This window comes from Bubalus kerabau, chromosome 4, assembly GCF_029407905.1.
Source record: "Bubalus kerabau isolate K-KA32 ecotype Philippines breed swamp buffalo chromosome 4, PCC_UOA_SB_1v2, whole genome shotgun sequence".
NCBI lineage: Eukaryota > Metazoa > Chordata > Mammalia > Artiodactyla > Bovidae > Bubalus > Bubalus kerabau.
Window position 1 is genome coordinate 171,821,695 of NC_073627.1, and position 18,483 is coordinate 171,840,177.

The 18,483-nt window shown below is 42.7% G+C and overlaps 1 protein-coding gene across 7 annotated transcripts in view; it reads left to right on the top strand.

Annotated features, from left to right (window-relative positions):
* Window positions 1-18,483, top strand: part of SNX30 (sorting nexin family member 30) — a 108,304-nt gene that overhangs the window by 46,642 nt on the left and 43,179 nt on the right. For all 7 annotated transcript variants that reach the window (XM_055579346.1, XM_055579349.1, XM_055579344.1 and 4 more), the window contains 2 exons: window positions 1,698-1,889; window positions 14,884-14,994. In XM_055579346.1, coding sequence (XP_055435321.1) covers window positions 1,698-1,889; window positions 14,884-14,994 — 303 coding nt within the window. The remainder of the gene's footprint in view (window positions 1-1,697; window positions 1,890-14,883; window positions 14,995-18,483) is intronic.

Sequence of the window (18,483 nt, forward strand, 5' to 3'; positions counted from 1 at the left end):
CCGGAAAAGCAGCAGTAGCATAAGGTAACTGGAAGAAAAGCAGAAAAGGTAACTGGAAGGCTACATATTTTTTGATATTAAAGGGACATAATTGATTCAAGTGGCTTCCTGCTGAGACCTAAGAAGAAAGAAGTCCCTAAGTTTTTAACCTTTCCTTCCCTTTCTTTTCTGGTATTTGCTCTCCCCACCTCCTTTAAGCTTTTCTGTTGTGGAAAATTTTAAACAAATATGGAAGAGGAGAGAATTTGTAATGAATCTGCAAGTACCAGCTTCAATAATGATCAACTTTGGTGCATCCTGACTCTTTGTGACCCCATGGACTGTAGTCTACCAGACTCCTCTGACTGTGGAATTCTCCAGGCAAGAAAGAATTCTGGAGTGGATAGCTATTCCCTTCTCCAGGGGATCTTCCTGATTCAGGGATTGAACCTGGGTCTCCTGCTTTGCAGACAGTTTGTTTACTGTCTGAGCCACCAGGGAAGCCCATTACCCACCTATTACTGCTAAGTCGCTTCAGTCGTGTCCAACTCTGTGGGATCCCCTAGACGGCAGCCCAGTAGGCTCCTCTGTTCCTGGGATTCTCCAGGCAAGAACCCACTCCAGGAGTGGGTTGCCATTTCTTTCTCCAATGCATGAAAGTGAAAAGTGAAAGTGAAGTCGCTCAGTCATGTCTGACTCCTAGCGACCCCATGGACTGCAGCCTTCCAGGCTCCTCCGTCCATGGGATTTTCCAGGCAAGAGTACTGGAGTGGGTTGCCATTGCCTTCTCCGATTACCCACCTATCTGTCCTTAATTATTTTAAAACAAATATTAACACCACACATTCTATCATTTAATCTATGAATACCATAGTTACATGTTACTAAAAGATGAAGACTTTGTAAAATCATCATACTTTCATTACCACACCTAATAATTCCTTCATGTCATCAAATAATTATTTGATATTAAAGTTTTCCTGAATATCCAAAAATGTTTTAACCCTGTGTTTTAATCAGGACGCATTGCAATCATTGATATATCTCTTAAATTTCTTTATAGGCGTTCTTTCTATCTCTCTTTTTTTTCTTGCAGTTTATTTATTGAAACTGGATCTTTAGTTCTCTTTAGTGTCACAGAGTGTAGACTCTGCTTATCTCATCCTTATAGATTGTTTCCTGTAAATTGATGTTGTGCTGTGTTCAGGATATAGATTCAGTTTTCTGGGAAGCATACTTACTAGATAGTGGTGTGAACTTATTCCAGATATATAATGTTTAATTATCTCTTTGTGATGGTTGAGTTTTCAAACGTGTTAGGTATTTAAGAAGGTTCTGGCCCTTTAATGTTCACCTGGGCCCAAGTGGCGGTCTTGAGAAAGTGGGGAAATGAGAGACTGTGGCGTGCTCAGAAGCTCCTTCTCTGTCCAAGTCTGACGATGCAGGCGGCTCTTAGGTTCTGTGTCCCTGAACTGTTGGTTCCTGCAGCGCTGGGAGATGAATCGACAGGATTTGGTGGAGAGTGCTGCCTGTCGTGTGTTTCTTGTGGTCATAAAAGACTCTGTTCACTTAAGAAATGTTAAGAAAGGAGAGGATCAGATTCTCTGAAAGTTATTTTTGTATTTAGAGGTGTTTCTCGGTTTGGCCCCACCAGCCACTTTCGCTGGTGTTCTCGAGTGTCTCAGCTCACGTGTAAGGTGATTCTTTTCTTCCCTCAGGATCTCATTTTGCCCAATGGCGGTACTCCAGCAGGCACGGCGAGTCCAGCTTCTTCATCTTCCCTTCTCAACAGACTTCAGCTTGACGATGACATGGATGGTGAGACCAGAGACCTCTTTGTCACGGTTGATGACCCCAAGAAGCATGTCTGTACAATGGAGACCTACATCACGTACAGGATCACCACCAAAGTAGGTCCCTTTGTCCTCGTTCGCCTTGTGTGCACTGCTTGGAGAAGCCGTCCTACCGCCGTGATCCCTGCCTTTTCCTTTTCCCTCGTCTGCACAACTCTGTTCACCTTTATCACAGCTGTGGGTACAGCTTTTTCAGAGAGTGGATATATTCAGATTTAAAAGGGTTATATGTAAGTGTTTTCTTTTATCTTAAAATGAAGGAGAAATTGTGACTCCAGTCTTTCAAATTTAGTCATAGAAAGTAAGACACTTACTTTCTATGGGGATAGTGTTTAACATGTTAATATCTCATTATTTTCTCTCTCTCTCTCTCTTTTTTTTTTTTTTGGTTACACTGTGTAACATGTGGGATCTTAGGTCCCCAAACAGGGATTGAACCCGAGCCCCTTGGACTGCCAAGGAAGTCCCAGAATCTCTTTACTCTTGAAATTTATGAGTCATTGTATCAGCCTGAAGTTCTGTGATGAGACCATGATTTTAATCTGGTGTCATTAGACTTGATGTCAAAAAAGGATGGGAACTAATATTTATTGACTTCCTGCCACGTGCCACTGTTTAACTGCCTGGTCTTTTCTGCACTGGTTGACATTTGAAAGTTTGTGCATGTGTACATGCACATGTGCTAACACAGTTTCCCCCATCTCTTTTGCCACTGGGTAATATTCCTCAGCATCGCCAGGTGCTTCAGTGTGTATTATGTCCTCGGAGGTCCTAGGGTGATACGTGTATTCCCATGAGCCATTTGTAGCTACTTATTTTTTTTCCCCTTGTTGTTGTTCAATCGCTAAGGCGTGTCTGACTCTTTGAGACCCCATGGACTGTATCCAGCCGGGCTCCTCTGTCCATGGGGTTTCCCAGGCATGAATACTGGAGTGGGTTGCCATTTCCTTCTCCACAGGATCTTCCTGACCCAGGGATCGAACCTGTGTCTCCTACGTTGCAGGTGTGTTCTTTACCACTGAGCCACCAGGGAAGCCTTGGAAAAACCAGAACTTTGACTGCATGTACCTTTGTTGGCATTTTTCACCCTGGGGTCAACTTATTTTTTAGCCTGTAGTCAGTGAAATGCAAAACCTGGTTTTCTTGCATTTGTGCTCTGAACAGCTGAATGACAACGTGACGGCCTTGCTGGCACAGCAGCGCTTGCCTGTCTTGACGCGTCCCCGCCCCTTCTGTCCTCCGCCTGCACTGTGCCTCCCTGTCATCGGGCTCTCAGGCTGACGTGGTCCTGCAGCTCACCACGCTCTCCTCTGCCTCCTCTCTGCCCCCCCTTGGCCCCTTTCTCCGTGGTGCTCTTACTTCTGCCTCTTTTCCTGGAGTTATTTTATTTTCTCTTAAGTCAGGATTATCTCAGAATGATCTCTTCCAAGTTCCAATCCCACATTTTCCCTTGGCTTCAAGGACAACACCTCAAGGCTGAACTTGTTGCAAGGTTCAGTTTTTACTTCTTACTGTGAATTCCACTTCTGACCTCAAATCAGAGTCCTTTTCTTCTCCTGTGTCAAATAGTGACACCAGGTTTAATACCTTGGTGATTCATCTGGAGCCTTCTTTCTGAGTGTTGTATAAAAAGGATGCTTAGGGATATGTGAAAAGGAGAAAAGGACAGATGTATCCATCTGAATGCAGAGTTCCAAAGAATAGTAAGGAGAGATAAGATAGCCTTCCTCAGTGATCAATGCAAAGAAATAGAAGAAAACAATAGAATGGGAAAGATTAGAGATCTCTTCAAGAAAATTAGAGATACCAAGGGAACATTTCATGCAGAAGATGGGCACAATAAAGGACAGAAACAGTATGGTCCTAACAGGAGAAGATACTAAGAAGAGGTGGCAAGAATACACAGAAGAATGGTACAAAAATGATCTTCACGACCCAGATAGTCACAATGGTGTGATCACTCACCTAGAGCCAGACATCCTGGAATGTGAAGTCAAGTGGGCCTTAGGAAGCATCACTACGAACAAGGCTAGTGGAGGTGATGGAATTCCAGTGGAGCTATTCCAAATCCTGAAAGATGATGCTGTGAAAGTGCTGCACTCAATATGCCTCAAATTTGGAAAACTCAGCAGCGGCCACAGGACTGGAAAAGGTCAGTTTTCATTCCAGTCCCAAAGAAAGGCAATGCCAAAGAATGCTCAAACTATTGCACAATTGCACTCATCTCACATGCTGGCAAAAAAGAAAGAAAGAAAGAGGGAAGGAAGGGAAAGAAGGGAAGAAAGGAAGAAAGAAAGAAAGTGAAGTCGCTCAGTTGTGTCCAATGTTTTGCAACCTCATGGACTGTAGCTTACCAGGCTCCTCCGTCCATGGGATTTTCCAGGCAAGAGTACTGGAGTGAGTTGCCTTTTCCTTCTCCAGGGGAACTTCCCAACCTAGGGATCAAACCCAGGTCTCCTGCATTGCAGGCAGATGCATTACCGTCTGAGCCACCAGGGAAGCCCACATGCTGGCAAAGTAATGTTCAAAATTCTCCAAGATAGGCTTCAACAGTACATGAACTGAGAACTTCCAGATGTTCAAGCTGGATTTAGAAAAGGAAGAAGAACCAGAGATCAAATTGCCAACATCCGTTGGATCATAGAAAAAGCACGAGAATTCAAAAACAAATCTACTTCTGCTTCATTGACTATGCTTTTGACTGTGTAGATCACAACAAACTGGAAAATTCTTAAAGAGATGGAAAACCAGACCACCATACCTGCCTCCTGAGAAACCTGTATGTAAGTCAAGTAGCAACAGTTAGAAGTGGACATGGAACAATGGACTGGTTCCAAATTGGGAAAGGAGTATATCAAGGCTGTATATTGTCAACCTGCTTATTTATGCAGAGTACATCATGCAAAATGCTGGGCTAGATGAAGTACAAGCTGGAATCAAAATTGCAGGGAGAAATATCAATAACCTCAGATATGCAGATGACACCACCCTTATGGCAGAAAGCGAAGAGGAACTAAAGAGCCTCTTGATGAAAGTGAAAGAGGAGAGTGAAAAAGCTGGCTTAAAACTCAACATTTAGAAAGATTATGCTAAGATCATGGCATCTGGTCCCATCACTTTATGGCAAATAGATGGGGAAACAATGACAGTAACAGACTTTATTTTCTTGGGCTCCAAAACCACTGCAGATGGTGACTGCAACCATGAAATTAAAAGGTGCTTGCTCCTCTGATGAAAGGTTATGACCAACCTAGACAGCATTTTAAAAAGCAGAGATTACTTTGCCGACAAAGGTCCATCTAGTCAAAGCTATGGTTTTTCCAGTAGTTATGTATGGATGTGAGAGTTGGACCATAAAGAAGGCTGAGCGCTGAAGAATTGATGCTTTTGAACTGTGTTGCTGGAGAAGACTCTTGAGAGTCTGTTGGACTATAAGGAGATCAAACGAGTCAATCGTTAAGGAAATCAGTCCTGAATATTCATTGGAAGGACTGATGCTGAAGCTCTGGTACCTTGGCCACCTGATGTGAACAACTGATTCATTGGAAAAGACCCTGATGCTGGGAAAGATTGAGGGCAGGAAGAGAAGTGGACAACAGAGGATGAGATAGTTGGATGGCATCATCAACTCAGTGGACAACTCGATGGACATGATGGACATGAGTTGGTGGTAGACAGGGAGGCCTGGCATGCTACAGTCCATGGGGTTGCAAAGAATCGGACATGACTGAGTGACTGAACTGAATAAACTGAGGGATATTTGGGGATGAGAGAGGACAGATGGGAACACAGGTTCCCAAACACCTGCTCTTGTCCAGGACCCCCACTCCTGGTGAGATTATCAAGCAGAGTTAATGGTCTGAGGATGAGGTTGTACAAATACTTTATTGCTTTAACTCCCTGGCCTAGTTCAGATTTCTGATGACAAAAACTGGCAAAAGTACAGAGTTGCTTTTCCTGAGCTCAGATGAACCTAGGGCTGGGAGCCAATGCAGGCAAAGTGTTCCCCACCCAGGTCTAAATCGTGGGTATCTTATCTCTCCATTTGTGGAGACCAGCCTTCTTAGGGCCGGCAGATCCTAGCAGTTTTCTCTGCAACTTCTAGAAGATAACATCATAATAATAGAGAATTACTGAGCATTTCCCACATGCTGTACTTTTTTTTTTTTTTTTTTGCAGTCGGAACCCTTCAAATTTTATATAACTAATATGTGCCCATTACAGAGAAATTAAAAAACTCAAGTAAGTTAAAACAATAAAATAAAAAAAACACAAGCTCACCAGCAAGAAATAATGATTTAGAATTCTCTGAACTATTTGTCTCTATCCATTCACAAAAATGAGTATTTTGCTAGTGGCCAATTCACTTAATATGTTGCAAATGTCTTTCTCTGCTAGTAAATGCCAGTGAGCACACTTTTATGCTGTCATTTCTAAGAGGGCATCAGTATCCCATTCTGTGGATGAGCTGTCATTTATTTTGTGCCAAGTGCTTTAAATATATCATCCGTTAATCCTAAATGAAGTAGGTACTGATAGTATTCTTACTTTTGCAAATGAGGAACCTAAGACACAGCAATAATTGAGAAAATTGCTCAGACATGCAACTAACATGTGTTGAAACTTAAACCCAGATCTGTCTTGTGCTGTGCTTTCAAAAAGCATGATTTTCCAGAAAGTTCCACCCCCACTCCCGCAGCACTGTGGTGTCTACTACCATGGCCTGACTGTTGAAATTGATGATAAATTGCAAGTAGACTGGGTGTTAGAAGTAGAGAGGCGCCTTCTGCTCCCTTTAGAAGCCATCCTCTTTTTGACTTTTATCCCATCACCAGATAGTCATCACTAAAGCTTTTTGTTGTTCAGTTGCCAAGTCGTGGCTTTGCGACTCCATGGACTGCAGCAGGCCAAGCTCCTTGTCCTTCACTATCTCCCAGGGTTTGCTCAAATTCATGTCCATGGAGTCGGTGATGCTATCCAACCATCTTATCCTCTCTCACCCCCTTTTCCTTTTGACTTCAATCTTTCCCAGCATCAGGGTCTTTTCCAATGAATTGGTTCTTCCCATCAGGTGGGCCAAAGTATTGGAGCTTCAGCATCAGTCCTTTCAATTAATATTCAGGACTGATTTCCTTTAGGATTGACTAGTTTGATCTCTTTGCAGTCCAAGGGACTCTCAAGAGTCTTCTCCAGCACCACAATTCAAAAGCTTCAGTGCTTTGGCACTCAGCCTTCTTTATGGTCCAGCTCTCACATCTGCACATGACTATTGGAAAAACCATAACTTTGATTATACGGACCTTTGTCAGCAAAGTGTTGTCTCTGCTTTTTAATACACTGTCTAGGTTTGTTATAACTTTCAAAGAGCAAGCATCTTTTAATTTCATGGCTACAGTCACAATATGCAGTGATTTTGGAGCCCAAGGCTTATGCCCCAATTAATTCCTGTCTTCAAATGCCTCAGTGGTCAACAAAGGCTAAATGCTGCTGAGGTCAAGTCATATATAAGGATTACAAAGTGAATGTTAGATTTAATGACAAGAAGGCTGTTGATGACTAAGGTGAGAGCAGTTTCACTGCGGTGGGGGTACAGCACCCCGTTTGGCAATGAAAGAAAGAACAACGAGAGAAAGAACAGTGGCTGTAGTGGGGTTGTGGCTTTGAGGGGAGAGGCATTTTGTTAGGATGGAAGAGACTTGTATAAGTGCCACGTGGCCAGTGTTGGTAGAGAAGAACTGGGTCAGAGGTTGGAGGTAAGGATGGAAGCCACTGAGGAGGAAGGAGGAGAGTCCTGAGCGGAACTGGGGGAAGGAACAGCCTCCATTGAGGGAGGCCTACTTTTCCCATTGTTTCTGGAGGAAAAAGGGAAGTAGGAGATTTTTTGTGGCAGGAAGTTGAGGGATTTTTTACTTATATCTGCAGTTTTCCCGTGAAGAGATAACCAAGTCTTTACAAAGAGTGAAGGGGGAGGTTTTGAAGTGGGGCTTAGAAGCTTTCAAAACTGCATTAACTCATGAAAAATGGGGAAGAGACTTGACTAAGGAAGTATCCAGAGATTGCTTGGCAGTGTTGTGGGTCCAGTTGTAGAATTCATGGTTTCCGTGTGTTTCCCTGATTTTGTTTTTCCTTCAGACAGTGCCTAAGTCTGGAAAAGCAGGCAGTAGGTGGTTGCATTTTTGCCAGAGCTGCTTAAATGATGGGCTTCCCAGATGGCGCTAGTGGCAAAGAACCTGCCTGCCAGTGCAGGAGACATGAGAGACGCGTGCTCTATCCCTCGGTTGGGAAGGTCCCCTGGAGGAGGGCATGGCAACCCAGTCCAGTATTGTTGCCTGGAGAATCCCGTGGACGGAGGAGCCTGGAGGGCACAGTCTATAGGGTCGCAAAGAGTCAGACAGGACTGAAGCGACTTAGCACGCACGCACGCGTGAATGACAGCTTGGAAGGGGCGTTCAGGATATCAGCAGGTCAGAGGTTGAAGTGATTCATTTTGGAACTGACAGCTGAATAAGGAAGAAAGTGAAGACAGGAGTGGATGGATTGTCAGGAACTGTAGATCCCGAGGCTGAATAAACAAGGGTCCTGGGAAATGGAAGAGTCTGTACTGTAGGAGGTGCCAGTTAGCATGGGAGATGTCTGAATTTCAGCGTGATGGCAACGTCTGTGGAGCGGCCGCGGGCATGGGGTGAGGCGCTGTTGGCTTGGAGGTGAGTGTTGTGTGTGGGAACACCTGGGTCTTGAGGGCAGCCCGGTTACGAAGCCTGAGGGCCTGGTACTGTCAGGGAGTCAGCAGAAGGGCCAGCGTGTCAGCGGGTGACAGCGTGAGAAGAGGCAGAGAGGTCTGTATCCTGACGGCAGGGGCCTTGCAAGGACTTTCGGGGGCCGAGGCGGAGTGTGGGAGGAGTGAGCCGGCTGTCACCAGCGGCTCTCGGTCTTGCTCTCAGAGGTTTGTGAGATGTGAGAACGCCTGCAGCTTCCCACCTGCGGCACAGCAAGGTGGAGGGCGGGGTATATTCTCACGGGAGAGCCAGCTTTCAGGATTCGAGCAGGTCGGGGAACTGCAGGACGTTATTACTTAAGGAACAGGAGTCCCAGGGAACCAGGTGGGAAGATCTAAGGAGGAGGTAAATGGAAGCTCAGAGGGAGGCAGCCAGAAGCCTCTTCAGGTATAGTTTCAGGTGTGCTGAGCGCCGCGGGGCTTTGAACCAGAATGCGTATGCTGCTGCTGCTGCTAAGTCACTTCAGTCATGTCCGACTCTGTGTGACCCCATAGATGGCAGCCCACCAGGCTCTGCTGTCCCTGGGATTCTCCAGGCAAGAACACTGTAGTGGGTTGCCATTTCCTTCTCCAGTGCGTGAAAGTGAAAAGTGAAAGTGAAGTCGCTCAGTCATGTCCGACTCCCAGCGACACCATGGACTGCAGCCCACCAGGCCCCTCCGTCCATGGGATTTTCCAGGCAAGAGTACTGGAGTGGGGTGCCATTGCCTTCTCCGAGAATGAGAGGAGCTGGCTACCATTTGATAAAGGAAGAGGTCCTTTCTACAGGGAGGGAGTTGCTTAGGCTTCTTAGGATCCAGCTGTGGCCTAGATAGATGGCATTTATTACAAAAGACTGAATCTCTCTAGAGTGAAAGGACTGTAAATTTTGAATTTAATGAAAAGTCTTAGGAGAAGCTTCAGTCCACAGTCACTGGGCCCATCAGCCCCTAGGGAATAAAGAGGCGTTCTTTTGTGGGAAGGTGAGGCCCAGGGGACTGGGTGAGCTCCTGGGTGGTTGATTTTACTGTGGCTCTGTGCTTTAGTCTTCCAGAGTGTTAACAAAACGGGGTGGAGATGCTTAAGAATGACCAAGGAGATACTTGTAGGGTGCAATGGTGAAAGTGGATATTCTTCATTACCACTCTTGTGCTCGGTTGCCTATTTGTAGATCTGACTTTAGGTGTATACACATGATCTGGTGGTCTTTGTGGAACATTCTAGACTGTGGAACACAGTAAGGTGTGAAGTGGTCGCCTCTCATCATGGGATTGTGGGTGTACACTTCCTTTTTTTATTGTTTTGTTGACTACAGATACTAGAAAATAGAGATAAACACTTGTTAGTACTTTATTTTTTTTCTGAGTTAGACCCTGAATTTCAGAGAGGAAAATTTTATTACAGACTCAGAGTTGGGGTTTTATTGACCTGCATCTTTTACGAGCACTACGTGTCTTACAACAGACTAGATTTCCCTCCAGAAATTCACAGTAATGTCTGTGGCCCAGTTTTAACAAGCATGCAGAATTCCAAGGTGAGTGTGTGTTGCTAGCCTCATTCTCAGCTCTACTTTTTATTTCTGTCCTTATTTTTCCTCTATCTTGCTCACCTACTTCTAATTTATGTCACTTGATCATATTCCAAATATCACTATATCTTTTCTAGAACAAGAAGTGGTAAAAAGTAAAATAAATTTTGGGTCAGCAATTGTGAGCATCCTTTCTGTTTTATGATGATTTTTTTTTAATGTTACTGCTTTCCAAAGCATCAAACAAGTTTCGCTGATTTCTTAAGTCCTCTGTCCTTAAATGAGTTATTTTTTTTTTAATAAGCAGGTTTTTTGTAACTATTAAAAGTATTATAGGAGAATATTAGAAAGTTTGGAAGTAAAGTTGAATGTAAAGTAGATAGTTGTCAATTATTGGTTCTAGATTTTTCTTCTAACTTTTTATGTCCAAAATTTTAATACCAATGAAATCATATACAATTTTGTATCCTGCTTTTTCGGAGAAGGCAATGGCACCCCACTCCAGTACTCTTGCTTGGAAAATCCCATGGACGGAGGAGCCTGGTAGGCTGCGGTCCATGGGGTCACTAAGAGTTGGACACGACTGAGAGACTTCACTTTCACTTTTCACTTTCATGCAGTGGAGAAGGAAATGGCAACCCACTCCAGTGTTCTTGCCTGGAGAACCCCAGGGATGGGGAGGCCTGGTGGGCTGCCGTCTATGGGGTCGCATAGAGTCGGACACGACTGAAATGACTTAGCATCCTGCTTTTTTCCTTAAAACTATATTGAAACATTTTTGTTGTTAAAAATGTCTTGTAGGCATGATTACTGATAACCGTAGAATAATTATACCATAATTTCCTTGACAATTTTTTTTATTGTTGAATGTTTAGTTTCTTTGAATTTATTTTAAATAATATTGCAGTGAACATCATTATACAAATATCTTTGCCACAATTTTAAAAAGTATTTTCTAATGATAGAGTCCTAGACATAGAATAGTAGCAGTTAAAGACAAATATATAAAGGGCTTCCCAGGTGGCACGTGGTGAAGAATTTGCCTGCCAATACGGGAGACTCAGGGGATGTGGGTTCAGTTCCTGGGTAAGGAAGATCCCCTGGAGAAGGAATGGCAACCTGCTCCAGTATTCTTGCCTGGAAAATTCCATGGACAAAGGAGCCTGATGGGCTATACAGTCCATGGGTTTGCAAAGGGTCCGACATGACTGAATGACTGAACACACACACACACACACACACACACACGCACACGCACACGCACACGCACACACATAAGCCACAAATAAAGGAGATAATTAAGATAATTTTTAAAAGCTTACAATGAGGGCAGCCTTCTTACCAGTGACACTAAAAGTAGTAACCCTAAAGGGGAAAAAAATGGATAAATTTGATGGTTTAACGATTTTAAAAATTCTGTGTAATAAAAGCTATTTGGCAATTATGATAGGTTGCTGCTGCTGCTGCTAAGTCACTTCAGTCGTGTCCGACTCTGTGCGACCCCATAGACAGCAGCCCACCAGGCTCCTCCGTCCCTGGGATTCTCCAGGCAAGAACACTGGAGTGGGTTGCCATTTCCTTCTCCAAGGCATGAAAGTGAAAAGTGGAAGTGAAGTCACTCAAGTCGTGTCCAACTCTTAGTGACCCCATGGACTGCAGCCCACCAGGCTCCTCCGCCCATGGGATTTTCCAGGCAATAGTACTGGAGTGGGGTGCCATTACCTTCTCCTTATGATAGGCTAAGTGGCTCTAAAGCATTTTCACAAATGGAAGAGACTAGACTCACAAATTAAAAATAAATTTCTCTAACAAAAGAAAAATATACAGCCAACAGGTATTCTAAAAGATATTCAATTGAAGCAGTCATTAAATAAACAAAACAGATATACTATTTTTCAGTTATAATTCTATCAAAGATAACCAGTATTGAGAATATATGGTTAGAAAATAAATTGGTCTATATCTGGAAATAGTTTGTTGATTAAAAATTAGTATAATCTTTCATATTTACTGTTTGATACTTTCAAGAGAATTATCAAACAGTTGCTCAGTGATGCTTACTGTAAGGATCTACTGATTGAAAAATTGGAAATAACCTAAATGGTTATTTGGTTTAATTATGGTATATCCATGTGGATTAAAGATGATTATATAGATCTGAACTTGTTGATATAGAAAGATATCCGATGTATTAAAGAGATACAGAAATATGAGTGACTATGCATAGAAAAAAACATGGAAACCATAATATAATTGCATTTTTTCTCTGTTTAGAGGGATTATGGTTTTTATTTTATATTACTTTAATTTTCCTGAAGTTTAAAAATAAATGTGTCTAGTCTAAATAAGAAGGAAAAACAAACAAAAAAACAAAAGCAATTGCCTGAAAGTAAAATTGGTTACAGCAGAAATAAAACTTATGTTTCATCGTACATACTGTTTTTTGTGGTTATCAAAGATTGATTTCAAAGAGTAGAAATGTTACATAGACTATAATTCAGTGAAATGGTTTTGCAAACTATAATTAAGAGGAGCAACCAGTTGATATCATGTAACATTTAGGAGGGCAGAAAGCAGAGCCCTCTTGCCAGTTCTGTTTACAATGAAAAGGAGTTGCATTAATTTGTCATCTTTCAAAATCTACTTCTCATGAGCCCATAATCATTGGCAAGTCCCCAGACAGAGTCTGTTGGGGGCTCTCTGCAGGGTCTTGAAGAACTTCCATTCCAACTGGCTTCCTACTGTTGAGGGAACCGTGCCTCTGGGCGTCTTGGTGGCGTCCTGAGATGCTGGGACTGCTCATGCCCCTGTCAGGTGCAGTGCCAGGCTTTGTTGTTATTGTTCTTGTTGTTGTTCAGTCGCTCAGTTGTGTCCGACTCTTTGTAACCCCGTGGACTGAAGCACACCAGGCTCCTCTATCCTCCACTAACTCATGTCCTTTGAGTCGGTGGTGCTATCCAATCGTCTTGTCCCCTGCTGCCCCCTTCTCCTTTTGCCTTCAATTTTTCCCAGCCTCTAGGGGGCTTTCCTGGTGGCTCAGAGTTTAAAGCGTCTGCCTCCAACATGGGAGATCCAGGTTCGATCCCTGGGTCGGGAAGATCCCCTGGAGAAGGAAATGGTAACCCACTCCAGTATTCTTGCCTGGAAAATTCCATGGACAGAGGAGCCTGGTGGGCTACAGTCCACGGGGTCGCAAAGAGTCAGACATGACTGAGCAACTTCACTTCACTTCACTTTCGAAGCATCAGGGTTTTTTCCAATGAGTTGGCTCTTTGCATCAAGTAGCCAAAGTGCCAGGCTACTGCCCATGTTTCTGTCACCCTTGTGCCTAAAGATTCATAAATAGTGATTTAGATTTAAGTTTTTTCCTTCTCCTCTCTCTCTCTCTAGTTCTACAACACTGATTCCTCTGGGGAGCCTTCTAATAAATCATAAATGCCTAATTAAACAAACGTGCCCATGTCTCCCGCTCCTGCCTCTGCTTCACAGGGGAAGGTTGTGTTCCACGGGCATATGCTGGCGTGCAGAACTTTGACAAGGGGAAAAGAGGCAGAAAGAGTTGGGGTTTTGTCCAAGATCGAGTCCTTTGACTTCACAGTTTTGCTCAGTCTGTGAGCCTGGCTTCTGGGGAGGACGAAATCATAATTTTTGATGCCAGAGCTGTTCACTGGCTGCTTCTGTGATGGATGACTCTTGTTTATGTGTCTTTAAGGTTTTCTTGGTTCCATGGATTAAAACAGACTTTTGATGTGGAAGTTCAATAAGTTTATAAAAGATAGCTTGAGCCATTTTTATTTTGTGCTTTAAATTCTGAGAACTATGACTGTCATATAGTCGGTACCCTCACAGGGAAAAGTGGTGTATCTGAGACATAATTTTGGTTTGGACTAATTAATGTATAAAAATCTTGCTTTGGTATAAATTCATTGTATTTAGTATTGGTTTTTGTTGTTAAATGTTGAAATCACATTTCAGAAAACTTAAATTCAGGGAAGGGGATGTGATTAATATTTTTTCTGCCATACGATGATATTTTAGTATTATTTCCTTCTAGATTAAAAAAAATCATCTAAAATGCAGTATAGTTTCAGGCTTATGGTCCTGGCAGGATATGGCAGAGTAGGCGAAACCTTTTCTATTTTCATCTAATCTGGTTCCTAAATGAGTAGGTAATCTGTTATCTCTACTTTTTGTTTTTCCTCTGCCTTTGGCAAAACCTGTCAGCATATTTAGCAGAAGGTGGAAACATTTTTTTTTTTAAAAAAGAGTCACAGATTTGGATTCAGTAAGCAAGATTCTCAGTGGAATTACTGTGTGTGTGTTATTCGCTTTAGTCGTGTCCGACTCTGCAACCCCGTGGACTATAGCTCTCCAGGCTCCTCTGTCCATGGAATTCTCCAGGCAAGAATACTGGAGTGGGTTGCCATTTTCTTCTCCAGGGATCTACTAAAAGAAAGTTTCAAAGTTAAGCTTGGAGAAGATGAATCAAATGTTTTATGAACACAATTCTGGGGGATAGTTCCATTTCCTGAAGGAGGGGAATGAAATCTCAACATTTTCCTTATAGATCCTTGAAATGTTTAACTGGACCCCACACCTAGACTCGTCATTCCATCCTGGTAAACCCTGCCATGTGGCTGGCGTGTTTGGTGGAAGGAAAGTGTGTTCTTGCCCAGTTAGGTTATCCAGAAAGAGCTTTTTTCCTTCCCTTCTGCCAAGACAGCTGCTCTTTCCTTACCCTGATTTTGTTCTGCTCTTCTCATTTGCAGAGTACTCGGGTGGAGTTTGACCTGCCAGAATATTCTGTCCGTCGAAGATACCAGGATTTTGACTGGTTGAGGAACAAACTGGAAGAATCCCAGCCCACTCATCTCATTCCCGTAGGTACTAAGTCAGTACAGCTTGTTACTCACTTTTCCTTCTTTCTCTTTCCTGACAGTGTTCACTCTCACCCCTCAAATTATGGGCAATCACTGCCTTACGTTTGATACCAGATCCACCCATCAACTGTTCATTTTGTGGATGCTGTATAAGTAGTTCACATTTTGGGTTTTGACTTCTGATCTGCTCTACAGTATGCTGGTTTCTTGGATGGAGTGGGGTAGATTTTCATATTCCTTGTGACAAGGAGATTGATTTTTTTTTAGGTATGGAGAGTCCTAGTTCTCCTTTGCTGCCTTCTCAAAGGCTGGCTGTCACACCCTTCCTAGATATGGTTCTGAGGTTTGGAGAGCTGCCACCGGGTGGAGAAAGATGCCTCAGATTACAGCTGGCCGGGTTTTCTCTAGACATGGGTAATTCAGGGAGCAGGGATCTAGCACCCAATCCATCAACCATAGCTTTTCCTTTACAAGAACAAACCCAAAGCCGCCTAGCTCTATTTATTGAAGAAACATACTACTCATCCGTTACTTTAGTTGCACATTAAAAAAAAAAAAAAACTAGAGCAAATAAAATTTAAAAGACTACTTAAAATCAGCATACATGTGGAGTACTTCTCTGACTACTTTCTTTTTGAAGTATAAATGACTATTTAGATCCTAGATGTTTCTTGCGCTTTGGGGCTTTAGGGAAATCTGGGTCATGAAACACTTCAGCAGGGCTTTATCTTTCAGTAAAAACCTCGGCTGGGTAACTGCTCAGCACTGCCTACTGCGTCTTCCAGTCATCCCCTCGTGGTTGGAACAGGCTGACTATGCTGGGAACACTATAGCGGTTTTCTTAATTTTCAAGGCCATGTTGCTAGTGCTGTGATGAGAATGAACCCCACCCCCTACTCCCATTCCCTCTGCTCTTGAAGCCTAAAGTTTTCCTTTTCCTTCTTCTGATCACTTAAAGACATGCCAAAAGAAAAAAAAGAAAAGCCAATAGTTTGTACGCGGTTGAAACTATCCCTTAAAAATATTAATTTGGCAAAATTGGCGGCTAGTGAATTTTTTTTTAAATAGACTTTTATTTTAGAACAGTTTTAGACTTACAGAATTATTGAGGAGACAGTACAGTGAGTTCTCATAGGCCTCACAGCCAGTTTGGCTTATTATTAACATTTTCTACTAGCACGGCGCGTTTGCCACAAATAACGAACCACTTTACGTTTAGTCGTCGTTTCCTTAGTCCCAGGCTGTTCTTGATTGTGACGGTTCTCAGGCTGTCCTGGTTTGGGATGACCTGGATAGCTTTGAGTACTGGTCAGGCTTTTTGTGGAATGTCCCTCCGTTGAGATTTGTCTGGTGTTTTGCTCGCAGTTAGCCAGGCGTGATGTGTTTTGTGGAGGAAAAGCACAGAGGTTAAGTACAATCCCCATTACATCATGTCAAGGGTACGTACTATATCATTAACGGTATTTATCACTGTGGATGTTAATCTTATTCACCTGATTTGAGGTATTGCTTGTCAGGTTTTTCCACTGTACAGCTACTCTTTTATTTCTCTCCTTCTCTGTACTGTATTGGAAGAAAGTTGCTCTTTATGTGTAGTTCATACTACGCATAAGGGGAATTAATGCGCCACCTCCTGGCAACTAGGTGAATTGGAAGTTCCGCACTTAAAGACCAAGGTTAGACAGCGACACCTGCTGGTAAAACATAGTAGCCTCATGTGTAGACACAAGCCAGAATCAGGAGACTGCAAGTCTTCCAGAATGCCCAAGGTGAATTTTTAAGTCTGTATCTTTAACCAGTATCTTTAAGTCTGGTTTCCTTTGGTCTGGGTGGAAGTATTGAGTAGAAGGTACTTTTGAAGCATGTAGAGATTTAAATTTCTTCATATCTGGGGAGGAGAGAGATTCAATGTAGGTGAGCATCTCTGACTTAAACATAAAAGTCAGACTGGAAACAAACCATTTTTCCCCCCCAGAAGTTCACTTAACAGCAGCTTTTATAGGAGGTGATTGTCTGTTATTAATAATCAACTTTGTGTTGGTCCTTTTACCGCCCTTGGGAAGGTGAGGGATTATGAGATGGACAGACTCCTATCCAGGAGAGTTTATTATCAGAGGGAGACCCAGTAAACATATAGCATAATTATTGTTTAAATTTTCATTTCTTTTTTTTAAAGAAAAGCTTTATTGAGATCTGATTAATATACCATACAATTCACCTATTTGAAAATACAAGTCAAGAGCTTTTATTGTATTCATAGAGCCGTCAGCAGATCAGTTTCAGAACCTTTTCATCATCCCTAAAGGAAACCTCTTAATCCTTGCCTATTAATTCCAAACCCTCTCTTCCCCAGTGCCTGGCGACCACTACTCTATGTTCTGTCTCTATAGGTGTGCCTATTACTGGACATTTGATATAAGGAGAATCATACACAATGGTCTTTTGTGACAGGTTGTTTTTTTTTTTTTTCATAGCATAACGTTTTCAGTGTTCATTCATGTTCTAGCACGCGTCAGTCAGTGCTTTGATTTTGTTGTCAGATGAGCGTCCCTTCTATGGCTATCTCACGTTTTCTCTGTTTGCTGCCTTTGATGGACAGTTGGGTTGTTTCCACTTTTTGGCTGCTGTGAGTAATGCTGCTGTGAACGTTTACATGTAAGTCATTGTGTGGGTCTGTGTTTTCATTTTTCTCGGGTGTATACCTAAGACTATAATTGCTGAATCACGTTTAACTGTGTATTTAACCTTTTGAGGAACTGCCAGGCTGTTTTCCAAAGTGGCTGCTTCATTTTATGTTCATGCCAGCAGTGTATGAGGGTTCTGTTTCCTCCACATCTGCATCAACCCTGGTTATAACCTTTCTTTTTGATAACAGCCACCCTAGTGGGGATGGATTGGTATCTCTTTGTGGTTTTGATTTGCATTTCCCTGACAGCTAACATGCAACCATCTCATCCTTGTTCGCTCCCTTTTTCTTCTACCTCAGTCTTTCCCAGCATTTCCCAGTTTCCAACATTTCCCAGTCTTTTCCCAGTGAGTCATCTCTTTGCATCAAGAGGCCAAAGTTTTGGAGCTTCAGCATGAGTCCTTCCAATGAATATTCAGGGTTGATTTCCTTCATGATTGACTGCTTTGCTCCTTGCCGTCCAAGCGACTCCCAAGAATCTTCTCCAGCGCCAGGCTGTCCTTTTATCATTGCATTTAAATGTTCTTTATATAATCTGGGTACTAGTCCCTTCTCAGGTATATGATTTGCAAAAATCTTCTCCCATTTAATGACTTGTCTCTTTATTTTCTGGATGGTATCCTGTGAAGTACGGAGTTTTAAAATTTTAATGAAGTCCAGTTTACCTACTTTACTTTGTGTGTGTGTGCTTCTGGGGTTTTAGCTAAGAAACCATTGCCTCATCCCAGATCATAGAGATTTACATCTGTGTTGCTCACTGAAATTTTTATAATCTTAGCTCTTATATTTAGGTCTTTAACCTA